This window comes from Indicator indicator, chromosome 25, assembly GCF_027791375.1.
Source record: "Indicator indicator isolate 239-I01 chromosome 25, UM_Iind_1.1, whole genome shotgun sequence".
NCBI lineage: Eukaryota > Metazoa > Chordata > Aves > Piciformes > Indicatoridae > Indicator > Indicator indicator.
Window position 1 is genome coordinate 1,043,093 of NC_072034.1, and position 27,480 is coordinate 1,070,572.

The following is a 27,480-nucleotide window of genomic DNA, read 5'->3' on the forward strand; positions in this document are numbered from 1 at the left end:
CTCTGGAGACATTTGAAAAATGTCATGGCTTGGTATCTATCATTTTACTTACTGCTATCCCTTCTGGCCTGTCCATTCCATGTTGAAATATAACTGAATTGTCAGCAGGATAGCTTAGGATAGCTTTTGTTAGCCAACAGCATTCTCCAGACCCCAATCAGACTCTGTTCAAAAGAGCTGGTTACTGATGCTGGTTATTGGTGCTGGTTAGTGGTACATAACCTCCACAGCACCAAGCTTATAAAAATCATCTTCAACTGATAGCTGAGTCACAGATCAGCCAAATATTTTTACCTTCAAATGCTAGTTAGCTTGCAGACAAACATAACCACTACTGTTCTTTACAACTGCAAAAAGCACCCCATTAAAAAATTAACCTATCCCTCCATTCCCCTTTCTTGTCCCATCCCCTCTGCCCCCCACCCCATCCATTCCAACCTTTAAAAACTATTTTTGATAGTTCATATTTGGCAATGCTTGAAAGTCTTTACACAGATGTGGATCTTCAAACCATAGTCGAGCTCTTCAGTGATTAAAAGCAGTCACAAAGGGAGGGAGAAGTGACTATACAGAAATCCATGGATACCATGTACACCTTTCCTGGCGATCAGTGCAGAGAGCTACAAGAACTGAACATAGTTCTGTGGAATAAGTCCTCTCTTGCCATTTAGTGTGCCTTCTAGCCAGCCTGGCTCTCTGGAAAATTGCACTGCAAGAGAAAAGGGGAACAAAAATTACTGCATCTTTTCATGCCTCAGTTAGTACTTCTAGCTTTAGCTCTGTGACATCAGGCAAAGCATCCAGGAAAACATCCAGTTCTCTGCAGGGAACAGGTGAAGAATCTGTCTGGGAATGATGGAGAGGATGAGGAACTTCAGTACCTGCATAATAAAGGTGTTTGGGCTATCTTCACAAACTATCTCACCACACACACTTCATTAAAGAAACAGCTAATGGAACTTCAGACAGACTTATAAAGCAGCAAATACAGAAAGTCCATGGAGAAAAGTTACAAGTCATATCAAACAGTGGGAAACTATCTCAGCAGGTAGGGGCAGAGCAAAACCAAAACCTGTCTTGAGCAGAGCTGAGGAGTCTGGAAGCTCAGAGCCACAGAAAAAATGGTACAGGATCTTACTCCACATGAAAAGTAAGTATGTAAAGATGCTGAGGGATACAGAACCATGCCAGAGCTCACTCCACAGAGTAGAGCTGCTATTGGAAGTGACCAGGGGACAAAACCTGAATCACTCTTCCTGGTGAACTCCTCCCTCTGAAATTCAAGTGCAAGGTGTCCCTCACGAAGCAGGAAGGCAAGGCTTCAACAATACCCTGACTGCCATCCTCAGTGTACTGCTGCTGGCCCCAGAGGTGGTGCTAGAGTAGCCCTGAGTCTAAATTCAGAAACATTTCAGCTCAGACTCAGCTGCCCCACAAGTTATTGTGAGCAACAGAACTAATGAAATGTGGCCTCCTGTATCTATTTTTATCACATTTCACAGTTTAAAAGGCAGCAGAAGCCTCACTTCTCTGGGAAGCAGACTACAGATGTCCCATTTCTTAGAAGGCTGTGCTGCAGGTACCTCCCTACCTATGTAGCTGCACAATCCCACCCCTCTAGCGACCTACCATATCCTCCACTACACTCACATATCCTCACAGAGCTCCTGACACAGACATCATTTGGGGAAGCGATCAGACAAATGCTGAAACCTGCTGCCAGTCATGGCAGGGCTTCACTTCAAGCACATCAGCAGTCTGGAACGTGGTGTTTGGAGGGGTCCTCAAACCAGGGAAATAGAGCTAAGAGACAGCAACACGTTAACTCTCACTTGCAAAAGCAACAAAAGGCTCTCAATTAGAGCACTTAAAACAATTTTACTTAAACCATACTTTTTTTTTTATCCTGTGTCCATATTGTGTCCAGAGAAGGGCAACAAAGCTGGTGAAGGGTCTAGAGAACAGGGCTGGTGAGGAGCAGTTGAGGGACCTGGGGGTGTTTGGAAAAACAGGGAGACCATCTTACCATCTACAAATCCCTGAAAGGAGGTTGGAGCCAGGTGGGTGTTGGCCTCTTGTCCCAAGTAACTAGGACAAGAGGAAATGGCCTCAAGCTGTGCCAGGAGAAGCTTAGATTGGATATTAGGAAAAGTTTCCTTACTGAAAGAATGGTCAAGTGCTGCCCAGGGAGGTGGTGGAGTCATCCCCATAGGTGTTCAAAACACATGAGACATAGTACTTTGGGTTTAGTGGCCATGCTGGTGGTAGGCTGATAGTTGGATTTGATGATCTTCAGAGGCCTTTTCCAACCTTAATGATTTTATGACTTTCTGTGATTACTGTCAGGCAGCACAAAAGCTGTGCTTAGAAACCCCCATTTAAACAACAGTTATACCTCCAGTGAATCCAGAAAACAAAACTGCCTTCCAGTGACACTGATAGCTTAGATTCAGATGAAAAGCCTGGGCTTACACTTAGAATGAATGTGTCTGACAAAGATTCCAAAGGAAAAAAAAACCACCTAGAAAATTACCTTTTAGGATCTCTGCACACAGTAACTTACATTACCATTAGTTATTAGCAGCCCCTCCTCTCCCTTTGTCATTTTTATTCCACAATTACAGAGTACACAGGCATTTGAAGATGCATCACTGACACCACCACAAACCTCCTGCCAGGAGCTCCAGCACAACAGCTCTAATTCCAACCCTTCCCAGCAAACAGACCACAGGCAGCCAACCCCCTCCTGAAGGCTCCAGCACCTATGGAGCACATCTGTATCACAGGGAAAAAGCTCCAGAACATGACAGACTGGGAAGAAAAACAACCAGAAAACCTGGAAGTGGGAAATTCCTGCTTGTCCTCTGGAGCTCAACCTCAATTCACGTTAGAGGGAAGACAAATGTGAGCATCTATCAATCAAAGGTCTGTTCCAAAGGAAGGCAGCCCTCATCTGAGGGGCTCACAGTGAAATTTAAACTTACCTAAAGCAGCCCCCATCAAAGCACCTTAGACAAGAAGGGCTGAGATACCTACACACACTGGCAACTCCTGTAAGCAAATGCTGTTAAGGGGAAAGCTGTCCAAACACAAAGCTGCTTTAAGCTCCAAGGATCCTGTTTCCTTTGCTAATCCATTTCCAAAGTTTAGTGCACAGCAGCATTCATTTCAAGCAAAGCCCACTTTACTGCCCAGAGACATTTTGCTCTTACATCTGAAAAAACACCCTGAGATGTTTCCTGGTGTCCCCTTTCTGTCATGTCTTCTTCATCAACAACCATCACAGTCCTTAGCACTTCCTCAGACCTGGCTCATTTAAAAATGCCTTGCTGCAGCAAACCACACATTTGGCCTCAAAACAGCCACACATTATCAGGCCAAGGATCCCACAGGACTAAGTCTTACACTGGCTAGGAACAGGAGGGGAGAAGACTTGTAGTGTAAGAGAGAGGGAGCAAAAAACTAAAAGTGAAGTGATTCCAGCAAGGTTGCACAAGTGTGCAGCAAGCTTACATGTGTACAACACCGATGAACCACCACCAAAAGCCATCACTGCTGAGCACAGTGGCAACAGAGCAAAGGGGAGAGCCCAGCTGGGATAGCAGTTTCCTCAGTAGCTGCTGCAAGGCCTCATTCTAGTGAAGGCAAACTGCAGAGAAAGAGAATGTCTGACCATGAGTGATGAAGGCAATCACCATGGAGCAATCACACCAACCCAAATGGACAAACAAAGCCAACGATTTTGCAGTGAGATCTCCCAGTAAAACTTTCCTGATTTCTTCCAGTCAAGAAACACAGAAGGTCAGCTTGGCACATGCAGCATTCAATGCTGCCAACATCAGAGCTCTCTCACTGCAAATCCATGGAGAACCAATGCTATCAGCAGAACTTGTTCTGCTTTGGTAGCTCAAAAGTTTCATGCCTCTTGACTACAAATGAGAGCAAGACTTATTTCCACATTGGTTCGGTGCCTTGGTGCCACTGACTTTAGCAGGACTGAATCTGACACTGATTTCCACACCTCCCTATCTGCCCTGGGAGAGAACAGAAACAAAGGAGGCAATTTACCATCCATAGTGCCTGGCAGAAGAAGGCCTCCCTTCCTGATGGCTGCTTGACCAAAGTAATGGCCTTAGTGAGGTGGATAAATCGAGGATTGCGTTTTGCGGGCAACAGAAAGCCCACAGCTAAACCCACTGCAGCACCAGAATCCATTTCCACAGAGCTCAAGCATGCTGGCCAATTTTCCACCCAAGAAATTAAATTAAAGCAAGAAATGTGCTTGCAACACATTTTCTGTGTTTAGAAATCCCTGTGGGATTCTGAACTGATCCCTAAGGGTACAGCTGACCACAGAAACACAACAAACATTTAGCATGCTTAGGGTTAGCCTGGAATTTGGAACTTAAAGAACTTGCTGTTTCTCTTCAGTGTGTTGTGAGGAGCAGAATTATCTTGTGGGCAGGACACAGGGTGAGGAGTCAAAGGGTCTTCTTCCTGACTCTGCTGAAGATTTACTGCATGACCACAAAGCAAAGTCTGCCTGAAGGGCTGAGGCTTGTGAACCAAACACACTGACACCATGACTAATTAGTGAAGGTGGAACTCAGCTTGCAGACCAGAACTTCTCCAAGAAGAATCATCTAAGCTCCTGGTACAGCTGGTAGAGGTCTGGTCACACAATGAATAGAGCACACAAGGAATAATTTGTCTCACCCTAAAACAGAAGCAAGTCCTTGGTCAGCTCAGTTGCTGCTGAGTTCCCTGCTCTATAATTTCATGCCTTGTGTGTAGACACTGAGACTTGAGGTCTTTGTGTCCTGAGTTGACTCCCACCCCACCTGACAGCTGGACATCCCTGACAGGCCCCCTTACACACACCAGCTACCAGGTCCCTTCCAACTCAAGCCATTCTATGCTGCTATGAACATGGCTTGGTGTGTTCCTCCTGTGCTGGGAAAGGATGATCAGTGTCACACATTTCCCAGGGAAAATTACTATAACAAAACAATTTCTCATTTTCTCCCTCCTCTTCTTTTCTCTCCCTTAAACCCTGACTTTAAAAATTGTAGAAAGCTTTGATGAGAGCTATCTTGACAAGTTTTCAGGAGGCCCTCATGCTAGCAATCCTGCCAAGGAACTTTGTTGTGTAAACACCATTTACTCAAACACTTCTCCCTGGTGAAATTCCCATTTGCTGACTTCTAAGCAGTCTTTTTCAAGAACCAGGAATTTAGTCACACTTGGCTTCAAGGTTGGCAAGGTTTCAATGCCAGGCAGTCTGATCCTTCTTTCCATGATTATTGGGAATATTTGCTTCAACAGCACCAACAGACACATACATCCATCATATGTCTCTCTCAATCTCATATCATACTTTGCCCCTGCCCATATGTGCCCTTGTCCAGCTGCAAACCCTCCAAGCCTTGCCTCTAACCACTTGAATTACATTGTTATGTGCTGCCAATAATACAGCCTGGAGCAACTGGGAAATAACAATACAGCCTGAGGTAAATTAAATTGGAGATTAAAAAAAACCAAACCAAACCCAACCCCACCAAACCATCCAGTGGCTGTTGCTCAGTTGACATGATTCATTTTCTTTCAAGTCAATTAGATTAAAAAACTTGCCCTTTTCTTTTTAACTTACCAGATGGCACCTCAGTGTTTGTATTCTGAGGGACTTTAATGGAAAGGCTGTGGGATTTGGGACAGCACAATGCAGATGCAATGCTGAGAACACCTGAAGGTGCAAATGTCCAGATTCTATGCTGATTCTACCTCTATCAGGTAATGCAAAGCTTACTTTGAAATATTAATAAATCTAACCTTGTCAGCCCAAGACACAAACAGGTATTTTTTTCCCCCATTTAGAAGCAAGAAATGGAGACAGGAGTAAAGGTTAAACTCTTACCTTCCTGCACCAACATTATATTTAGCAGCTATGACAGGTGCAAGACTGTACTTCACTAAATGCCATTATCCTGTCTCAGGTTAGAGCAGCCAGAAAGATTCATCCAGGATAATAACAGGTAAGAGAGAAGTGCTGCAATCAACATCTGTGGACCAAAGAGATGAAAGAGAAGGAGAACTGGGAAGGGAAACAAAAAAGAGAAGGAAACAAAGCAGAAAAGAGAGGGAAGAGAGAGGAAAAGAGGTGACAGAGACAGGATTAGGAAAGGACACAGGCAGGGTGGAGAAAGAAGAGAGGGATAAGATCTGCACTAATGGAAGCAGCACTTCTTAGCAGACATTAATTTAACAGTTCCTTTAATGGTTGATACTAGCTGTATGTCAACTTGATTGATGCCTTGTCACTTTGATAGTTAAGGTTATTGGTAGAGCTGCAGAACTGATGTATTATTACTTTAATTCTTCATTTGGGGGCTTTATTAGGGCATATGGGAATTTAAATTGAGTAAGTGGAGAAGCTGAATTGATTCACTAGAATCTGATCCCAGTACAGACACAAGGGTGTCTACTACAAAAAGAAAAGGTCTGTGGTAAGGCATTTCAGAGGGTTCTGTGCTGACAGAGCCAGACCTGTTGAGAATCATTATGGAATGAGCATTAAGTTATTACATATGGCATGTTACTTGCATGCTCCCCTCCTTTTTCCTGCCAGTCTACAGCCTACCTTAAGCTGAAAGCTCTGCAGGGCCAGGACAATCCCTATAAAATAACCAGGATATAGTGGAATAAATGAAAGACAAAAGAAAGGATTTAAGGATATGTGATCTTTGCCATTGGAAACCTGCAATGAGGTTTTCACAATGCAATCCATGCATCCTTTTCCCAAGCTTCCAACCTCATTTCTATCAGCACACACAAACAGAGCTGAAACATTTCTCCACAGCTGCCAGAGTGTCAAATTCCAGACTTGTTCTTGGACAATCCAGCTCTCTCCAACTGAAAAATTCAGCTGAGGCTGTGAAGTACCAAAGCCACAGCAGCTTCGTCACAACTTCTGGTGACCTCTTTGCACAAGAAGCAAATCTTCAGATTGCTCTCAAGGAGAACTGAATCTGCCCAAAGAGCAAAGTCAAAGCAGCAAATGCTTCTTCTGAAGGCTTTCTTACCCCTACCAACACAACTGGTGGGCAGCCCTTGCTGATCTGCCTTCGAGACTCCTCTCTTCCCCTGCATCAGATCTTTCCCCCCCATGCATTAGTTTTTTTCTAGTACACAATTTTCTGTCTGCTGAAGATCTCTATCAGCCATGTTTTAAAAATCTTGAATTAAAATAACTGGTGTTAAAGACTTGAAACAGAGCAATCATTTAGCTCATTCATCTTTAAAAGGTTTCCTATCTAACTGGATTCAGACATGATTTGCCTGCAGGGCAGCTCTAATAGGAAACATCAAGTAATGGTTTTGTAAAGTGGGTGCTAGCAGAGAAGTGGAGACCCCCAGAACACCTTACTCTGGGAAAAGGGGGGGAAAAAGCAGAACTGAAGTCTGGAGAGGCTTCCTATTTACCTGGAGGAGGCAGAGACTGGAATCACCTATGCTCTTTCTGCTTTAAAGGAAGCATCCCAAAGAAAGGGAAGGAGGTGTCTAGGCCTGTAGAATTTTGTTACTGATACACATGCTGGAAAAAAAATTAAATAACTAAGATTCTGCTGAGCTGCCCATTTGTTTCAGCTAAACAAATGAGGAATGTTCTGCTGGGGTTGGGGAGGACAGGGTGGGAAGATTCTCCTGTATGAGAGAAGCTTTGTGACATGTACATTTGAGCCAGTGCTGACAGAGTTCAGGTGCTGCATTTGGGGAAAGAGAAGACAACTTGAGGTAGATTTTTTCAGTGCCTGCAGGTTGATGTTTTCCAGCTGTTTTCTCTTTTCCTGATGTATGTAAATTGGGAATTTGGAGTACTTCTCCTTTATTGGACATCCAGCCCAAGATTCTCACACTGGGCAGTGTATCCCCTAAGTGTGCTTGCTCATGCAGAATTCATAGCAGTTCCCCTCTGGAAAGCATGTACCAGACTCCTGACCTGATAGCAGGCTAAAAACTGACAATGAGGAGGAGAAAACAGGCACCACTGCAGAACTACCAGATTCCTCAGAGGCCAGGGTGACTCTGACTACCTCCCTGTCTCTAGACAGGCTGAAAGACTGAAATATTGGTCTCAACACTCACAAGGCTCTTAGGAATGCAATTCTCAGATCACTTTGAATCCCCCAGTCTGCACAAAACTTGGATAAAGATTTGGCCAAACTTAAGAATCTTCTGGGTTTTATTGTGAACATAATTTGCTATCAAGATCTTGTAACAAGCAACAGTCCTACTGTGCTGCTGCTGCTATGAATTAATTTCTCTTTACAATTATTATTGAACTGCGTTCAAGTAAAAAGAATTGCTGAATCTGTCCAAGCCCTGCTGAGCCATTCCACACCATCTCTCTTTCTTACAGCAGGAATTTCCTTGTGAAAGGAAGAAACTATGCTCTGCTCTCATCTTCAGAGCCTGTATTACAGCAGCCACTGGCATAATGTTTAAAAGCTAAAACTACTGCTATCAGTCTGAAGTCCCTGTGCTAGCTGCTAAAGAGTAGAGCTAGGGAATCTTGCTGAGCAGCAACAGTTTTGAACACCAAATCACTCTTTCTGGACATTGACAGGCATACACTATCCACAGACATCTTTAAAGCACAGGCCTGCCTTCTGCACCTCAGTGAATATTCCTTTTCCTATATATACATGCACAAAGGCAGCCCTTGATCCAAAAATAAAGACTTCCTTTTCTCTCTAGTCATCACCTGATTTACCCAGAGCTCTGCCTGCTTGAAAATCCTTGAAAAGGTTTTTTTTCCCCCTTTAAATTAAAACCCTGTGTGATATTTTACAACAGTTTATATTTAAAAACAAACCAGTTCCATGGGCCAAGCTGCTGGATAACCATATTTCTATTGGCTAATAACTTTTTTTTTTTTTGTATTAAAACACATTTCAATGCAGCTGAAAAAATAGATCAACTGAGAATGTCTACTCACCAGAAATCTCAGACACGGCCTCACAGTGCTAGGTGTGTGCTAGGTGGCTTCTGCATGGCAGAAATCTTCCACATCACCAACTAGGTGCCATGGGCAGGGCTGGCAGACAAGCAGCTAGGCTTCTGCTCTTAGCCATAGCCATCCCAGCAGCTCTGCCAAGCTGGTTTGCTGTTGCTCTGTCCCGACTCAGGCACCACTTACCGTCCTCAAAAACGGCTCCCGTCTGGAAGGACAGCTCAGAGCTGTGCTCTGCCTCGCAGGGGTACACTGCGCGCGCCTTGCGGGGGGCAGCGCTGGAAAGCAAGCACCAAACACACTCAGTGGCAGCACCAGGAAGGCACTGCCTCAACCATCCCCATCTGGAGCTGACCCTGCCTGAAACCATTCTCCTGGCTACTCAGTCTCCTTTGAAGAGAAACATTCCAGGTCAGGTGGGACAGAGCACTGAGCAACCTGGTCTGCAGGGAGGTGTCCCTGCCCATGACACGGGTTGGGATGAGATGATCCTTACGGTCCCTTAAGCAGAAACAGGACAGAACAAAAGCAGGCCAAAAGAATGAAGTACAAGAATGAAACTACAAAGACAGGTAAAACATGGCAAAGAAGGCCACTTGGGGAACCTTGATGTGACATGGGTGGCTATGGAAGAGAAAGAATCTGTATTTTAACAGACAGTGTGAGAGAAGCACTGCATTAGAGACACTAGGAACTGACCACCCAGATCAGAGTCTGCTTGTATTATTCAAGAAGCCACTGGCTCAATGTCTCTGCCTTCTCCAGCAGAGGTGCTCAGAGGAGCAATAAGACAAAATGGCTCAGGCTGCATTTCTTCATTTGAGACAACCCCTCAAGTACTGCAGAAGCCATGGATTAGCTATTGTTAAACAGTTACAGATAAAAGCAGGCAAATAAAGCACCAGCAGAAGCTGAAGTGTGCACAGTACCTCTCCAGTGCTCTGTCACTCCCAGCAGCAGGGTTGGGGAAGAAGAAAGCAGATGGTGCAGCATCTGTGGCAGAGAGAGGATTCATCCAGGAGACCATCGATGGGCGGCTTTGACCAGGACTAAGAGGGGAAAAAATGCAAGGCAGAATTATCAAGGTGACTAAGATTTCTTCTCAGACCAAAATATTTGAGTCTTCATAACTAGGTAACTAGATAGATCCTCTCATTCAAACCAAGGGTAGTGTGGAGCTGGTTTTGCAGGCACAGCCACCACATGATTCTGCCTTTCACAGAGTCACAGCACAGTTGGAAGGGGCCTCTGCAGACCACCAAGTGCAACCCCCCTGCCAGAGCAGGGTCACCTAGGGATGGTTGCACAGGACAGTATCCAGGTGGGTTTTGAATGACTCCAGAGACAGTGACTCCACCACCTCTCTGGACAGCATGATCCAGTGCTCCACCACCCTCCAAGTAAAGAAGTTCCTCCTCGTGTTTAGATGGAACTTCCCCTGTTGAAGTTTGTGCCTGTTAGCTCCTGTCCTGTCACTAGGCACCACTGCAAAAAGACTTCCCTCCTTGGAAGCACTTCTCCTGCATGCCCTACATCCTAAGCCAAGATGAATTACCTGAGCTGTACGACATAAGCAATAAAAAGACAAAATTCCACATTCCTTATCTAATCAGAACAGCCACAATGCAACTGCATATAGCAGGCTATTATTTGAGCTGCCACTTTGCCTTTACAAGTTTTGATGAATCTATTTTAAAACCTCCCTGGTGCAGCAGGAAGGCATGTGCTACAAGGCTGCAAGAGACTGCAGCTATTCTAACACTGGGATCATGATGCTGGCTCTGGATGGAGATCTCCCTCCCATAACTGTGGAGAGATTTGGTGCCTGCCCTCACACACACACACTGTTCAAATACCTATCAAAACACTTATTAAAAGAAGGTCTTTGCTGTGAAGGTGGTGGAACACCGGGACAGGTTGCCCAGGGAGATGGTGGAGGTCCCACCCCTGGAGACAGTCAAGGTTTGATGGGGCTTTGAGCAGCCTGATCTAGTTGGGGATGACTCTGCTCTCTGGAGCAGACTTGGGCTAGGTGACCTTGGAAGGTCCCTTCCAACCGAGTGCATTCTGTGCTGCTAAATTAACACATCATTGCTACTAGAGGAGAAGAAAGAACAGCCAGAATTAAAACTTTTCTTAGTCACTTAAAACATGCAAAAGTCCTCCCCAACACAAAGAAAGGTCCTAATTATGGATCTTAAAGAACTAGAGCATTCCATCCCTGCAAGGCTTCCTTTCACTGCATGGACACAACAAACAGGCCAAACATTTAATGTCTGCATGTCTTTGGAACAAAGACCTGGACTTCAAACAGCTTCTAAGCAGAAACAAAATTAAGACCACTCTCACACAGCTTTCACCCAGGAGTCACCACATCAGGAACACAGGCTTCACAACACAGAATTTACCAGTTTGACTTATTCCACCAGCAAGCTCTCAGCACAAATCTGCAAAGTACCAAAACCTAAGAACCCAGTCAGGAAGGCTTTTGTGGGGGTGGAAATGCACACCTCATCCAGGCAGCCTGATCCAAAGCAATACAGAGATCATCACCCCAGTTATAATTGCAGATGAAGAAAAGCCAGCAGGAAAGCTACCTTCCATAGCTGATTTTGATCTCCTTGTGCACTAGATACTTAATTTGTAGAAGCAAGGATCACTACTGCTGGTCTGCAGGGCATGGCTTACAAATGAATTCAGCCTCTACAAACTGCTTTTCCCAGCCAATACAGCCATTCCAGCAATTACCTAGTTAAGCAGCCATTAATTTTGATTACTAGTTATTACATCTGGTACATTAGAAGATGGTGAACAGCACATTCCTTATTCAGCAACAGTTTTTCTTTTGGATCTGTTTCAGGCAGCATTTGGATGAGAACTGGAAGGCAGAGTGAAGGAAAACAGCATTCTACAGTTAATCTCACTAATAAAAATGAAACTTCAATGTGCTGGCATCATAACTAGGAGGGTTTATCAAAACATGCTCTGCTTTCAAGGCCACCAGATTTACCACAAAGGAATCACATGCAGTAAACTGAATTAAAAGCTGGATTACAGTGACCGGAAACGTATTCCATGCTTCACTTTGGGAAGAGGACCTGCAGTCTGCTTCACCACTTCTGAGTCTGCCACTACACTGTTATTCCATCTTCCAATGCCTTTGAGGAGTAGCACCTGTATAGTTTTGGGGTTCATTTTTCCCTAACTTCTCCTCTTCCTCCAATTTTTATCGAATCATCGAAAAAGTTTCCTTGGTTAAAACAAAAACCTGCAGCTAAAAGTGACTTTATTCAGAGAAGACAACCCAAAAAGTGAACACTGGCATTTGTGTTATTTTCTTTAAATACTGAGGATTAAAAAAAAAAAAAAAGAAATATTTCTCAACAGTACTGTAAAGTTGACAACCTTTGCTAAAAAGCAGATTATATTTCCCTCATTCTGCACATGTCTACATGCAGAATTAATTTTAACTCAGTAACACAGAAGATGAGCCTAAGACAAACGTTCAAAAGTGAATTTAAAAATCCGCAAATCTTGTTTGCATGGACTAAACTCTTGGAGTTAAAACAATTCTGAGATTTAAAGGAAATCAAAGACAAAAAAAAACCTAAAACTAAAATTTTAAAAACCCACAACATTTTCCTTGTGCCCTTATTTATCCAATTTAAATCAACCCCAACATGCTGATCGGTGCCAGGCTCATTTCTGAAACCTGGAAAAGCACAGAAATAAAAAGGTAATGTTCCAAGTATATTGCCAGGAGAATATTAAAATGTCTCTAATGCAAACTGATCACCACTGAAGTGTGTTCTACCAAGTGGTCTTCTCTAGAGCATGCCTCAGATACGTGCTGCTTGGTGTTGAAGAAGTGAATAATCAAATCTTGCATTTATTAAACATTTCATTGAAGCTTGCATCATACTCATCTATGCAACTTGCCTGATCAGCTCTAGAACACCACCCACCACCTGTGTGCAAGACACAGGACTGATGATTGCAAAACAGTACTCAGAAGAGAGAAGACACAAAAACCATCCCCTCACCCAGGAAAGAAATGGTCATTGATAAGAGCATTTGGAATAAATATCAGATGGAAAGAAACAAAACAAAAAGGAAAAGTGTGCAAGCAAAGGAGCAGAAGATGAAATACAAAGTTCAGACCATGCCAGAGCAGGTTTGTGTCTCAAGTTACCAAGACTTAACAAGAAGCTAACCAGAACTGAACAGAAGTTAAATAACTTGAACATCAACTAGTAAGACTACAAGGTGCTTTACCAAGCAGCAGCACACAGAAGCCTGTGAAAACTGGCAGGTTTTCTACCAAGTCTGAGCCACTCCAGCAGTTCTGGTGGAAAAACACTCCAGAAGAACAGGTACATAGAGTGCTGGGCTGCTCCCTCCTCTACTTTGTCTTGAATTCCCTTAATACATTCCAGCCAAAGCACTGCAGCACAGCTCCTGAATTTGCCTGTCCCCTTCAGCTCCTGGTTACCAAGCAAGAGCTCAGGCTCCAGCAGCGAGAAAGGACAAAAAAAAAAAAAAAAAAAAAAAAAGGCATTTTTGAATAGCAATGGTTTCAGATGTTAGGAAGAAAAAAAAAATAAATGAATGGCTTTAAGCACTAAGCACTTTCTAGAATTTCAGGGGGGGTTGGGTTTGGGGTTTGGGTTTTTTTTTTTTTTTAACTGCATTTACTGCCAATTACTTTTATTATTAAAATAGAAGGGGAAATCACCAGTTCCAATGTTGTGGTGTGTAAGCAAGAAACTGCTGGAGTAGTTTGGTTTTGTTTCTCTTGAAAAGATTCTTGGAACAGCAAAGTTACCTTGCTCTGAAGCTCTGCATGCCTTGTTTATCACCAGGAGGACCTATTGGCAGGCATGGTGTGCGTTATCATACAGCATCTCAACTTTGAGAAGCTATGAGAAGAAATCCTAAGGGCTAAAACAAAGGCAGTGAGTGCAGTGGGGAGGGGGGGGGAATGCAACATAACCATCTCCCTTCTAGGAAAAATGCTGGTGCCTGGCATAGTGAACACTGGGAGAGGGGAGCAGGGGCAAATGGCCTTGCTGAGAATAAGCTAGAAATTTTGTACTGGTATTCAGAAACAAACTCCTGAAAACAACATTTTATTGGATGTTTATCAGGCTGGTTCCTAAGGTAACAGCTAAAGAGCAGCCTCTTATCTTGAGAGCAAGGAAGAGACTGTGAAAAGAATCTACACTGCATCTCTTGAGGGGGGACAAAAAAAAAGGGGCTGTTTGACAGAGGAGTTTGGCAGCCCCATGGCTGTTGTATCATAGTCCCTGGCTGACAAACTCAGTGCAAGTGTTCTTAAGAGGGTTTGCTAGCAGATGACTCAGAGCATCAAAAGGTATTGGCCATTTCCCATTCCACCTGCAATCCAACACTCTCTTCCCCCAGACAACCATCTTCCTGCACATGGAAACCCCTCTGCCTTGGTGAGGCTGGGGAGCAGAAAAACACATGGACAAAGTTCCTCAGATTGGCAGAGATGCAGCAAAGCTGCAGACAAAAGAAGGCAGAATTTCCTCTCTGAAAAGAAACTCCACCCCCAAAGTGGGAAACATGCAACATGCACACAACCTTGACAGACTCAGAGAATGGTCTGGGTTGGAAGGGACCTTAAAGACCACCTAGCTCCAACCCCCCTGTCAAGGGCAGGGACACTGCCTACCACACCAGGTTGCTCAAGGCCACATCCAACCTGCCTTTGAACACCTGAAGTAGTCATGAGGACAGGGCTGGGCTCTTTTTAGGGGTGCCCAGAGATAAGACAAGGGGCAGTAAGTGCAAGCTAGAACACAGGAGGTTTCACTTGAATTTAAAGAAAAACTCCTTTGCTGTGAGGGTGCTGGAGCCCTACAGCAGGGTGCCCAGAGAGGTTGTGGAGTCTCTTTCTCTGGAGACTGTCAAGACCCACCTGAATGTGTTCCTGTGCATCCTGCCCTATTGCTTTAGCAGCAGGGTTGGATTAGATGATCACCAGAGGTCCCTCCTGACCCCTACTATTCTATGATTCTATGACTCCAGGCTTGCAGCCTCCACAGCTTCTCTGGGCAACCTATTCCAGTGCCTCACCATCCTCATGGGGAAGAATTTCCTCCTAATGTCTAATCTAAATCCAGTTTCTTCCAGTTTGAAGCCATTACACCTCATGCCTTTGTAAAAAGTCCCTCACCAGCTCTCCTGTAGCCTCCTTCAAATCCTGGAAGGCTGCTCTAAGGTCTCCCTGAAGCCTCATTCCTGAGCCCTCATTTGTACAGAGCACATCAGCCAGCAGTGCAACAGAGACTTCGTTAAACCTGGATTGTGAAGCCTGAGGGAAGCAGCTAACACTTTAGTGAAGTGATCTTTCACACCAGTCTGGTACATCTGAAGCTCACATCTGCAGCAGCTGGCCTAAGTTAAAGTGGTTTTAGATGATAATTCAGACAAACCAAAATAATGAAAATACATCTATCAGCTCAAAGCACAGTGCTGTTCCTTCAAGACAAAAAAAATAAGAGGAGGTTGTGCTCCCTGGAATTATACAATGAAATGAAAAGGGGGAAAAAAGAAAACAGAAGATAAAAATAAAAAGAAACTGTCTCTCTTTACAGTGGTTGCATCCACATCTCTCCATCTCAGAGCACACATATCACTTACCCTTTTCCTGCTGGAAGGCAAGGAGATGGCAAAGCCTATTTTGTGTGAGCCACATGACTGAGTTATATTATGCCTGTTTCAAAGGAGCTGAAAAATGAGGGCTACTGCTCTGCTTGCATAACAAAATGGTACAAAAAAGAAGTGCCTGCTCCACCAAACCTGCCCCTAAAGTGCTGAGTCACTGAAGAGGTGACAGCTGAAACAAAAACCCAAGGTGCAAAACAAGCACAAGGAGGGAAGAGCACTGTTAGGTACCTGGACTGTGCCTCCTGCAGCTGTTACAGCAGCTTCTTTTAGCAGCATAAGGTGGTGACATTAGATGGGATACACGGTTTTCAAGTCACTGAAACTGAAATCACTCATTTAGGTAAAACTGAAAATGCACATCACTGCCAGAAAGTACAAAAAGAAACTATTCCGATTTGCAGAAGACTCTGGATGCAGTCTCCTGATGAGGATAGAACAACTCATCCAGCAGCTGAGCAAAACTCATAGGCAGAGAACAGCTCAAGTTGGAAGAGACCCCAAAGACAATCTGGTTCCAACTCTCCTGTCATGGGCAGGGACACCTCCCACTAATCCAGGCTGCTCAAAGCCCCATCCAGCCTGGTCTTAAACACTTCCAGGGATCAGATTAAGTTGTGGATGCCACCTCCCTGGAAATATTCAAGGCCAGGTTGGACAGCAACTTGAGAAACCAAATCTGAGGGAAGGTGTCCTTGCCCATGGCAGGTGGGTTGGAACTAGATGATCTTTAGAGCCCCTTTCAGCCCAAACCATTCTGTGACTGTCACTGCTACCTCACCTTAGGAGAAAGCTGCCCCATTCCAGCAGAGAGCACTACTGGGAGGAATACTCTACCCAGCTCACTGCCATAATTACCAGGTTATGTCTGAGATTAGCTTGTGCAGAGCATGCTTGGGGAGAAGAGATTTTCAATCACTACATGGTTGTGTGCTTGTCAGCTAGAAAAGGTAATTTGCCCATCCTGGGCTATTTGGAGTTTGAATTGTGTCTACATAAACTGCTCTGTACCTTTGTGATTGACAGGGGGGGAAAAAAGCTCTCTATGTTCTACCTTGGAGTGTATGCAAAACCAAAATGTATTTATTTTCAGTATTTGACTCTAGATGGAAGTGTGAAGTTAAAAATACCTTCAGCAAAGAGGGTAAACAAAAAAAAACTAGGGTGCAAGATATTCTTAGAACAGCAAACTTGGGTCTGCACTGAGAGCCACCCCTGCCGTGGGCAGTAAGAGCCAGCCACCACCCAACTTTCTGTCACCCCTCCAGCAGCACATGACAACACAGGGCATATGTCTAATCCACAGAGAGCTTGCAAAGGAAAGCTAGCACCAGGCAGACACACACTTACAGACATGCAAACCAACAGCCTAGCAGGGCCTCAAAATGGCACATATGTGAAACATCACCTTCCAGTTCCACCGTATGCACGGCACATCTTGGAACCCTGACATGACAATTGAGCAGTCAGGGCTTTGGGAGACAGCTCAGAGGGGTGGCACAGCCCTTGCTCTCCCAGCATCTTGCACCACTCTGGCCATGCAGTCTCCTCCTCAGGCCATGCTGGGAGCTGCAGCTCCTTTTGTTTTTAAAGGCAGGACAAGGAAAGGGCAGGCATCACAAAAAGCTCTGCCAGAAGACATCATGGTGACAACACCTATCACTCAGGAAGAAACAAGCTTTTCCTTCCTTGAAAACAAATGACACAAAGTATTCTTGCTATCCATCACATGTTCCTGCTTAAACCAAACTACAGAGATAAACAAACCTTGGGAATATCTGACATGTCTTGACCCACAAAGCAACATCCCACCCCAGGAAACAATGAAAGCAATTCTACCACAACCAAGTCCCCATCACCTTGTTGGCTGCATAACTCCATAGTGATTGATCTCTCAGAAGTGTTACACACATCAACAGACACCTGAGAAACAGGATCCTCTTGTATTTCCATCTCCCCTAGACTCAGGATGGTATTTACAGCAGCTCAGTACCATTTCAGAGAGCACAATAAGACTTCAGGAATTGTTGTCATTCTAGTTTGGCACAAAACAAAACCATTTAGAAACCCTGCACAGACAGACAGGATTGTTCTGCACCTAATTCTGGGGTAGGCCAATGCATGAGAACAGTCTACAACCAAACTCCCAGAGCCAGTGCTGCATCTCACACAGCTACCTCAGCTACACAACAGCAGTCACCACCACCTTTTTCCTTGCCCACAGGAAACTGGGATGCAGAATGACTGCTGAAGCCCTCCCAGTACGTTCTCCATTGCTGACATTACCTCTGTGTGAGTGGTGCTGGTTTGGGTTTGTCTGAGGAGGTTTTTATTTAATTGTTAAGGCAAAGCCCTCTGAGTCACCAGAGCTAGAAGAAGAAGAGAAGCCAATCTGGGGTGAAAAAGGAGAAGAAAGCATGAATGTACCACTCACAAACTGCTCTCTGCTACTGTCCAGGCTTGTTACAGAGGTAGCTCTCGAGCAGGTCTCACCAACAGGTGAGTGAAGAAAGAAACCACTTCTGATAAATAATCTACATTCACATACCAGACACATTTTTTTCCTTCCAAACGGAACTAAATACTGCTCCCAACTAAGCACAAACCCTCAAGCCATCAAAGCTTCCAAAACAGCAGTACAGCACAAATTTTCCATCAAAACTAACAAGTGCAAAATGAGCAGTGTTCCTTTAAACACCTGAAGTTGCTGGAGCCTCTGGATAAACCCAACACTTCCTCTTTTTCATTCTCTGGAGTGACTTTATCAGTGTGTTCCTCATTAGCTATGTTTGCTTCCACAGGCAACCCAATTTCCACACCTGCTCCTCTCCTCATCAGCACAACTTGTCAGTCCTACCCACTCCAAATGGGCAATACTAGAGAAGAAGAAAAGAGTAACTTCAGTCCTCTGCTGAGGAAACATTGATAGAACTAACTCTAAACCTGCAATTCTTTCCCTATGGATGAGAGAACACTCTTCTGGCCAGTAAGTCCCCTAATCAGCAGTGAATTATTTGTGTGTGCACACACAGAAACACAAACCCATCCTAAGGCTCTCTGTACTCTCATGTGCTGCACACCCAACACATGTATTTTGCACACTTCCTTACTTCACCAACAGTCCAGCCTACTCAGAATGCCACTATGGAAAATACTTGTAACAGATCTTTTCTCCAGACCTGCTCCTTCAATCTTCTTGGCACTGAAAGCTGGAAATTTTTGTCTTGATATGTTACAGTTTGTATGAATAGCAAACCAGAGAATTCAATTCAACCTCTGATGCAAGAACCAAGTTCAGCTTTTTGTGTCCCAAACCTGAATACGCATTACAGAGGGAAGACTCACACTGTAATTGCCAGGTCTTGCTAAACAGAAGGGATGCTCAAAATCTGGGCACCTACAGAACCTCCTGAAGGATAGAAGGCACTTGAATTGGAAACCAGACATTTAGTTTGTTCAACACCAATATTTACAGACAACAGCATTTGAGCACACACTCATTACAGTGTATTTATCCTAATCCAAGATTTGGCCCTAAATCTTAAGAGCCCTGCATCTAAGTGCTGCTTGACACTGTCTTGAAATAAAACTGGGGCAATACATCATGCAGAGAATAACTTAGATATTCACTACCTAAATAAATAATTACCAAAAAAAAAAATTAAAGTTTTCTAACAGATTGCAATGAAATGCACTAAGTTTCTGTAGGAAAAGAACATTTCTTTCCTTCAAACATTCAAGTAGGCTCTAAGCTCCACCACACCATACCATCACATCCTTCTTTTGTGGGAGAAGGAAACAGACACAGTCATATGCAACTTTTAAAAACCATTCACCCACCATCAACTGAAAAGGGGAATGTGCTTCCTCTGCACAACCATACTACTGGAAAAATTGTAACTTAATACTCAGTTTACTTACAGATTTGTTGTCCAGCCTGCAAGATCTCCACAGTCCATAATAAGGTGATTTCCATCCAGGAGCCCAGGGGGGCTGCTGGAAAAGGCAGGTGTTGGAGATTGGGAAGAAAGAGAATCCGTACTCCCAGTTGGGGTGTCTTCTCTGGGAGAACTGTGACTTTCAGCTACAAAAGAAAGCACAAATCAGAAGGATATTAAAAGAATCGTATCTGCTCATGAGCCAAAGAAGTTGCTTTGGTAACAATGTACTGAAATATCTACAAGAAGAAACCTCACTGTCCCATCTTCACAGGGCATTTTGGAAGACAAGCAGTCCCCCAGCATTTCCTCAAAAGATACCAATGCTCAATTTCCCCACCACTGTCACCAGACTAGCTTGTCAACACCAGGACTGCCCAGTCCCCTTTTCAGCATCTGCTTCATGTGGATGAAATGCTAGATTTTGGGAGGTTATTTTTAGCCAAATGCATGACTGCAGATCACAAAGCAGCTCAAGCCACACACATCTGTGTGTCTCTCTACAAACACAGGCTCTAAAAATAAGTTAATACACACTTGAGGAAAGGATGGCTCTCAGGTACCACAAGCACAATCCTATCAAACAATGACATTTAGAAAGGTCAGAAGCAGATCTCCACCAAACACATAATACCCAAGATGTTGCTTTTATTACTCCTTTTCAATGGTTACTTTCGAGAGGAGTCACTGCATTCTGCTCTACTCTCTGTTTCCACAGGCTACTCTTAGAATATCACTCAGGAGGCAACATATCCAGATAGGATTGCTTAGGAAAACATTAAAGACACACTGTTCCCATCCCAGACAGAAAAAACTGAGCAGTGTGTCCCAGCCCTCCCAGCAAGCCATGCTGACACACCTAGCCAAGGAGCAGGCTCTCTGCTGAAGAGCCAACCTCCACCAGCACAAAACATTCCCTGTCAAAACATTATTTAAATATTGGCTTTGCATTTCAGAAGTTCTAAAGGAGGTGTATGAAATGAGGATGATTGCCTTGAGTATTGGGTTCACTTGTGGGGCCCTCACTACAGGAAGGACATCGAGGTGCTGCAGGGGGTCCAGAGAAGGGCAGCGAAGCTGGGGAAGGGTCTGGAGCACAGGGCTGGTGAGGAGCAGCTGAGGGAGCTGGGGGTGTTTAGTCTGGAGAAGAGAAGGCTGAGGGGAAAGCTCACCTTTCTGCAACTACACAAAAGGGGGTTGGAATGAGATGGGTGTTGGTCTCCTCTCCCCAGTAACAAATGATAGGAGTAGAGGAAATTGCCTCAAATTCCCCCAGGGGAGGTTTAGGTTGGACATGAGAAGAAACTTCTCTGAAAGGGTTCTCCAAGCCTGGCACAGGCTGCCCAGGGAGGTGGTTGAATGCGTATCCCTCCCTTTAAAGAGGCAGAGACATGGTGCTGAGGGCCATGGCTTAGCAGCAGATTTGGTAGAGTCAGGGAACAGCTGGACTTGATCTTAAAAGTCTTTTCCAACCAAAACAATTCTGTGATTCAATGACTGAGGTGTTCAGCACAGCTAAGCTCAGTCTGTGAGCTGTTTTCAGATAATTGATATTTAAGAGTAATTTCCAGCCACCCTTTACAAAACTCCCTGCATTCTTTCCTCTTCTCTCCTACTCCCACTAACCCTTGTGAACATGGCTCACAGCCTCCCCCCACCCCCCACCCCCCGCATCACAGAAGCCCCTCTAGAGTGGATTAGATCCCACAGTCTTGGTAGAAAGGGTTCTGCTCCTTCCAGACCAAAACCTTGGGGGAAAGGGGCAGGGTGTGGGAAATGAACCACCAAGTCCTACCACAGCATCACAATAATGTGATCAAAAGCTGTTACAATATGGTGCTTGCTAGACAAGTTGTGCCTCCTACATGCAGCACAAGATGAAGTCCTGTACTTTAGAATTCTAAGTCAATTAGCATCTGCACAGTGAACACAACTGAGCTTAATTCTTCTCCACCAAGCTAAGCAGTACTATTGCAATAATTTATTATTTTTTCTTAATTAATGAGAAATGCAACAATAGTGAAGCATGGACAATGAAAATCACACCTACAAATATGAAAAGAAAAATCCTTCTCACAATTTTTTATTACTGCTTCAACCAGTTCAGCTCCTTCTGCTTCAAAAGCACACAGCCTGCTTCCGCAGCCACCTCATCCTCACCCCCTCCCAGCAGCATTCAGGGAATGACTTCCCTAGAGAGTGAAAAGACATACAACTGAAAACACTGAAATGATAAAAGTCGTCATCTGGAAATTTCTCCCTAAAGCAGCTGCTAATTTAAAGATCTAAGTTAGCTTGTAGTAACAAAGTGTGATTAGCTGTGAGAGGTCAGGTGAGTCACCCAGGCTCCAGGTCCTGCTCACCTCACACCTCCTCACTGCTACTCACCTTTACGTGACACAACACTAGGAGAGCCGTGAGAGTGCCAGGTGAAAACTAATTAATTGCATCTCATTTGCAGACATATATGTCACAGTGATAAAGATCTCAGAGCTTAGACAGTAATACAGCAATTTGACTTGACAAAGAAACCCAATTCCTTCAAACTGAGCAGACTTGAGTCCTCTTAATTCATCACAACTTCTTTTCCAACTAGGAGTATGAATACAACCCGGAGGATCAAACCGCATACAGTATATCAAATGGCCCCCCTTTACCTCAGCCAGTCACTGCAGGAAACCAGCAGTATCAGGGTATATTAATTCCCTAAACCAGCAGTATTAGGGAATACTAATCTGTTCTTTAACATAGAATCATAGAATCAGTCAGGGTTGGAAGGGACCACAAGGATCATCTAGTTCCAACCCCCCTGCCATGGGCAGGGACACCTCACACTACATCAGGCTAGCCAGAGCCTCATGCAGCCTGGCCTGAGTATGACCAACTCACCACACCTCCTCCCAGCAGAAAGCAGAGGGGTTGCTGTTGAATTGTTTCTCAGAGCACACAACAAAAAGTTGAAGAGAAAACCTCCACATTTCAGTCAGCACAGCAGGGTCAGGAAAGGAGGCTGCAGCACACAGGCAATTGTATTTGACATTATCATAAATGCAACTGTGTGGAAAAGCTTTCCTCAAGTTTTACTTCTTCCTTCCCTTCCTTTCCAAGCCAGTGTTTTCTCACGGTCAGTTCCCACTGCACTCTCAAGAGCGGGACTGGGTTTGGAACACTGAAGAGGAGTCAGGTATTTGAACAGGAAAACGTCTGCTCAATCCTATGGGATTAAGAGAACAACCTCTCCAAACACATTCAAAGGCAGCTACCTGGGCTTGTAAACAAACAAACAAACAAAAAGCTCTTTGTAAACCAGACCTTCAATCAAGGAAAGGCACTGCCCTGTAACTGAAAAACCAGGTGACTAATGATTATCCAGCACATTTTCATGACTAAAAATAATATACCCTCAAAACCTAAGCCTTTGAAATATAGGTGTCATTAATTTCAAAAGTACAGAGATTTCATCCTTTCTGTTGGTGACAAAAAGCTCTGTTAAATTCAGAAATCACAGAAACTTCTGTGCATGGCAGAGGCTACAACATCGTGCCTGGTTACCTCTTTATTATGTTTCCTCTCCCTAGTAACAAGTGATAGGAGGAGAGGAAATGCCCACAAATTGCACCAGGGGAGGTTTCGGTTGGACATTAGGAGAAACTTCTTCACAGAAAGGGTCCTCGAAGACTGGCACAGGCTGCCCAGGCAGGAGGTTGAATCCCTGTCCCTGGAGGTATTTCAAGGAAGCAGAGATGTGGCGCTGAGGGACATGGCTCAGCAAAGGTAATAATGGTTGGACTTTGTGGTCTTAAAGGTCTTTTCCAACCAGAATACTTCTATGATTAATCTTAGTAACCTGCTTTGATTAATGCCCATCCTCTGTCAGGTCAAACTGTATCTTCCAACAAGTCTTTGTCTGAAGCCATCAGCAGATACACTCCCTGATTAATGCAGGTATCTTCACTTTGTTAGGCTTCCTTTCCAGGCATGACCCACGCAATATGCACTGCTATCAATTATAGCAGCTCCCATACCTGGGGTTTGTTGTGTTTTGTGAAGGCATTTGAAGGATTTCCTTTACAAATGTAACACCAAATCTCTTACTGTAAAGGATTTTGTAGTTTTGGGATTGTGGTGGTTTAGGAGGGCCAGCCCACACACAGCCACTCACTGCCCCCACATACCTGCTCCTTGGTGGGATGGGAAAGAAAATCAGGAGGAAAATCACAGAATTCTTTTGGTTGGAAAAGACCTTTGAGGTCATTGAGCCCAACCACTCTCTAACTCTGCCAAGGCTGGGGCTAAACCATGGCCCTCAGCACCACATCTCTGCCTATATGAAACACCTCCAGGGACGGGCATTCAACCACCTCCCTGGGCAGCCTATGCCAGTGTCTGACAAGCCTTTCAGTGAAGAATTTTCTTCTAATATCCAACCTAAACCTCCCCTGGTGCAACTTGAGGCAATTTCCACTCCTCCTATCGTTTGTTACTAGGGAGAAGAGACCAACACCCATCTGACTCCAACCACCTTTCAGGGAGTTGTAGACAGGTAAGTTTTGTTCTCAGTCTCCTCCAGAATAAACCACCCCAGGTGCATCAACTGCTCCTCACCAGCCCTGTTTCTCCAGACCCTTCTCTGGACCCACTCCAGCACCTCACTGTCATTCCCCTAGTGAGGGCACACACACACACAGAGATTTTCATATTTAAGTTCTTTTTAACAGTCCTTCAAAACTTTTAACATATATTGACTGCTAATCATTTCCTCTTTCCCCCCCCTCTCCAGTATGTTGTTGTGTGGAGCCAGCAGACATCCTAAGCTGCTGGAGATGAAAAAGCCTCTAAAGATTTGGCATGGGTTGTTAAAGAGTGTGTTGAGGACATCACTGGAATTAAATCAGCTTTATGGTTTTCCTCTTACCTCTGAATTTAGGGGCTTCCTAGCACTGACAGTTTCATACTTCTACCATTTCTCTCCTCTGACTCCTCTTTCCCTCCAGCACTGTCAGGTTTCCCCTTCCTCTGAAAAGGCTGACGGCCACATTGGACTGACAGGTCCTGTCCAAGAGGAGCTCCAGAAACTTCCTGTTCTTCTTTCCTACCACTTGGATTCTAATGGGCTCTTACACCAGAAAACAGGGAAGATGTGATTTCTTTGAAAGCTCATTTCTATCGTTCTTCAGCATGCAGTTTGGTGTTCTTGGTGCCTTCACTTTCTCTCCTTGAAAATGTCAATCCCTTTTCTCTCCTCCCATTACACTCTCATCTTTGGGTGCTAAAGAGTGCCACAACAGATGAAGGACATGAGGGTTCTCAGTACAAAAGCAGCAAGTCTGTAAGACATGTCATAAATTTTTTGTCAACACTACAGTCATCAACTCTTCACCTTTTCTTCTTTAGATCTGTGGGAAGCCTCTGAGTGCCTCCAGCTTGGCCATCTTTCCAGAGCTGCCACCAAGCTGCTTCTACAATTCATCTCCTCATCCCACACAAATAGGTGCAAGATCCAATTTTACTCTCAACAGTTAAAACTTGTTTCACATTCTCACCACCTTTTGCATACCATTTGAATTTTTGACTGCTTGGATCCTTTTAAACTGTCATCTAAATTACCTTCTTGTGTCACAGCTCTAACCACAGCACTCATCCAAGCCTTAGAGCTCTCACTGCGCCTCTGCGACAGACACTTGTGCTTTGCCTTCATGGCTGTTCCTAGTTCAGACCAGCCTTATCTTCCACTTGATACCAATCATTTACTGGTTGTAAAGGTTCTAACTGCTACTCCTTATCATTTGGTTACTAACCAAAACATCCTTCCTCTTTCCCCTCTCTCTCCCTGCCTCCTGTCACCTTTTGTCACAATGAAAAATCCCCCCAAGGTCAGGAAGTACCTCTATAAACTAAGACTTAGCTCATCCAGTTTGTCTCCAGCAAATACATAATTCCCAATTCCTTTTCCATTTTGTTTGGATGAGCCTCAGACAGCAAAGGCTCTCAGATTCCCCATACCAGAAATCTGAACTTAGCTGATACCTAACTGAGCATGACATGCCTCCCAGTTGCCTTTTTTTCTCCCCTTCTTTCCATCTGGCTAGTCTAAGAATATTTTTTGTTGGAATTCAAAGCTGAAAAAAAACCCTGAAATACTTTGGCAGTGTCAATAATCAGATCTTTACTCCAAGAATTCTAAAAACTAAAAAGAAAGAAACCCCATTTGTAATAAAAACTATGAACACCAGAGAGCCAACACTATGAGGTACTTGCTTGAGTGATAGTTTTCTTCCATCTTCAGCTTAAGTAAATTAAAGAATCAAACACTTCACTGCTAAAAGGAAGGTTAATCCTTAACATCAACATGACAACCAACACCTATAGTTTAATGGTAGCAAGGGGACAAAAGCAGTTTATGGAAGGGAGAATTTCTGGAGTAAATGAGGACTGTATGACAGTTTCTAGTGAGATGTAGCAAAATAAGAGGATAAAAGACATCTTACTCCACCTCACCACAGTCACACAGGTCTAGTCCTAGAAAAGGGATGATGAGGAGAACTACTGAGGAGAGCAAACTTGAGATGATGCAAAACCCCTATCACCCCCCCAAGTCTGACATTTTCTGCATCATGAAATGAGGAAGCAGCAGCTGCATTGCTGTGCAGACACCCATCCTCCCCCATCAGCATCAGAGCTGCAGCCAGCTCTGAGATAAAACACTCACTCACCAGAAATAGCCAGCTTCCACAATAATACAGAGCTTTATCCAAGCAGAAAGCAGCTTTGCTCTGATGTTAATTTGTGAGTATGTTCTGTGTTTTCATTTTAAACAGGAACCTCATATATGGTGTCATAGGTATCATCTGCCAACTGAGAACTTAGTTCCATGTGCTACAGCTTCAGCATCCACAGAAAACAGGCATGGAAAACATCACTGAAGAGAGGTTGTCTCACACAGTTAATGAAACTTCAAGTGATCCCATGATAGGGAATAACAAATAGTAGGGGCTGGAAGGGATCTCTGGAGGTCACCTAGTCCAACCCTTCTACTAAAGCAGGTTCCAACCATTCTGGAAAGGATATAGCCATTCCCAGAAAGCTGGAAGTAACTCTAATGTAGAAAGTGACAGTCACAGAGACCAGAGGACTCTGCAGTCAAGAATATATTTTTCTAGATGCAGGGCTACAGCCTCTGTCCACTATTTACAGAAGATCTCATCCCACTGTAATCACTCCAATAGCCAAGCAAACTCAGACAGGATTCTGGTTCTTCACATTTTTAGAGTTTTCTCAGTTCATGAAGTCAACTTATCTGGTTCTGAGTAAATTCAGAACATGTACTTTTATCACATCACAAAACCAGTTAACAGAATTGTTTGTTACTCACCTCCAGACTACAGAAACTCTGCTATTTGAACACAGAAGCTTCCAACCTAAGGTGAAGTCACATAGAAGCAAGCTAGTAAGGATCTATTTACGTGCTTAAAAATAATCACAGAAAACAGGAAAACTAAACAAGAAAGTTATTTCACTCTTTCCAAACAATGACATTCCTGCAGACACTTTGCAGTATCAAAAAGGATCTTTGTGCAGCAAATCCTGTGAACTGCAGTACTGCCTCAGCATGTAGTTAGTTCTTACATAAATGTAGATATGTCACACACCCTGCAACCAAGAGAGCTTCCATGAAGCAAATGGACAGCAGACAGCCCACATGCCCATCAGCCTCATGCCATCTTTCAAAACACAGACATGAAGAATTAGATCTCTGCCAGATACTTTTTTCCCTCTCAGACAAAATAATTAACACAACTATTAAGAGTTGAGTGCAGGTTTTTTTCCTGAGATAAAAGC

At 44.1% G+C, this 27,480-nt stretch overlaps 1 protein-coding gene across 1 annotated transcript in view; it reads right to left on the reverse strand.

Annotated features, from left to right (window-relative positions):
- Nucleotides 1-473: 473 nt before the first annotated feature.
- Nucleotides 474-27,480, reverse strand: part of ARHGAP10 (Rho GTPase activating protein 10) — a 126,133-nt gene continuing 99,126 nt past the window's right edge. Inside the window, exons 20-23 of the mRNA XM_054392430.1 lie at nt 19,625-19,787; nt 9,940-10,059; nt 9,197-9,288; nt 474-709 (exon numbers count right to left, since the gene is read on the reverse strand). Of these exons, the coding sequence (XP_054248405.1) occupies nt 621-709; nt 9,197-9,288; nt 9,940-10,059; nt 19,625-19,787 (464 nt within the window). The 3' untranslated portion in view covers nt 474-620. The remainder of the gene's footprint in view (nt 710-9,196; nt 9,289-9,939; nt 10,060-19,624; nt 19,788-27,480) is intronic.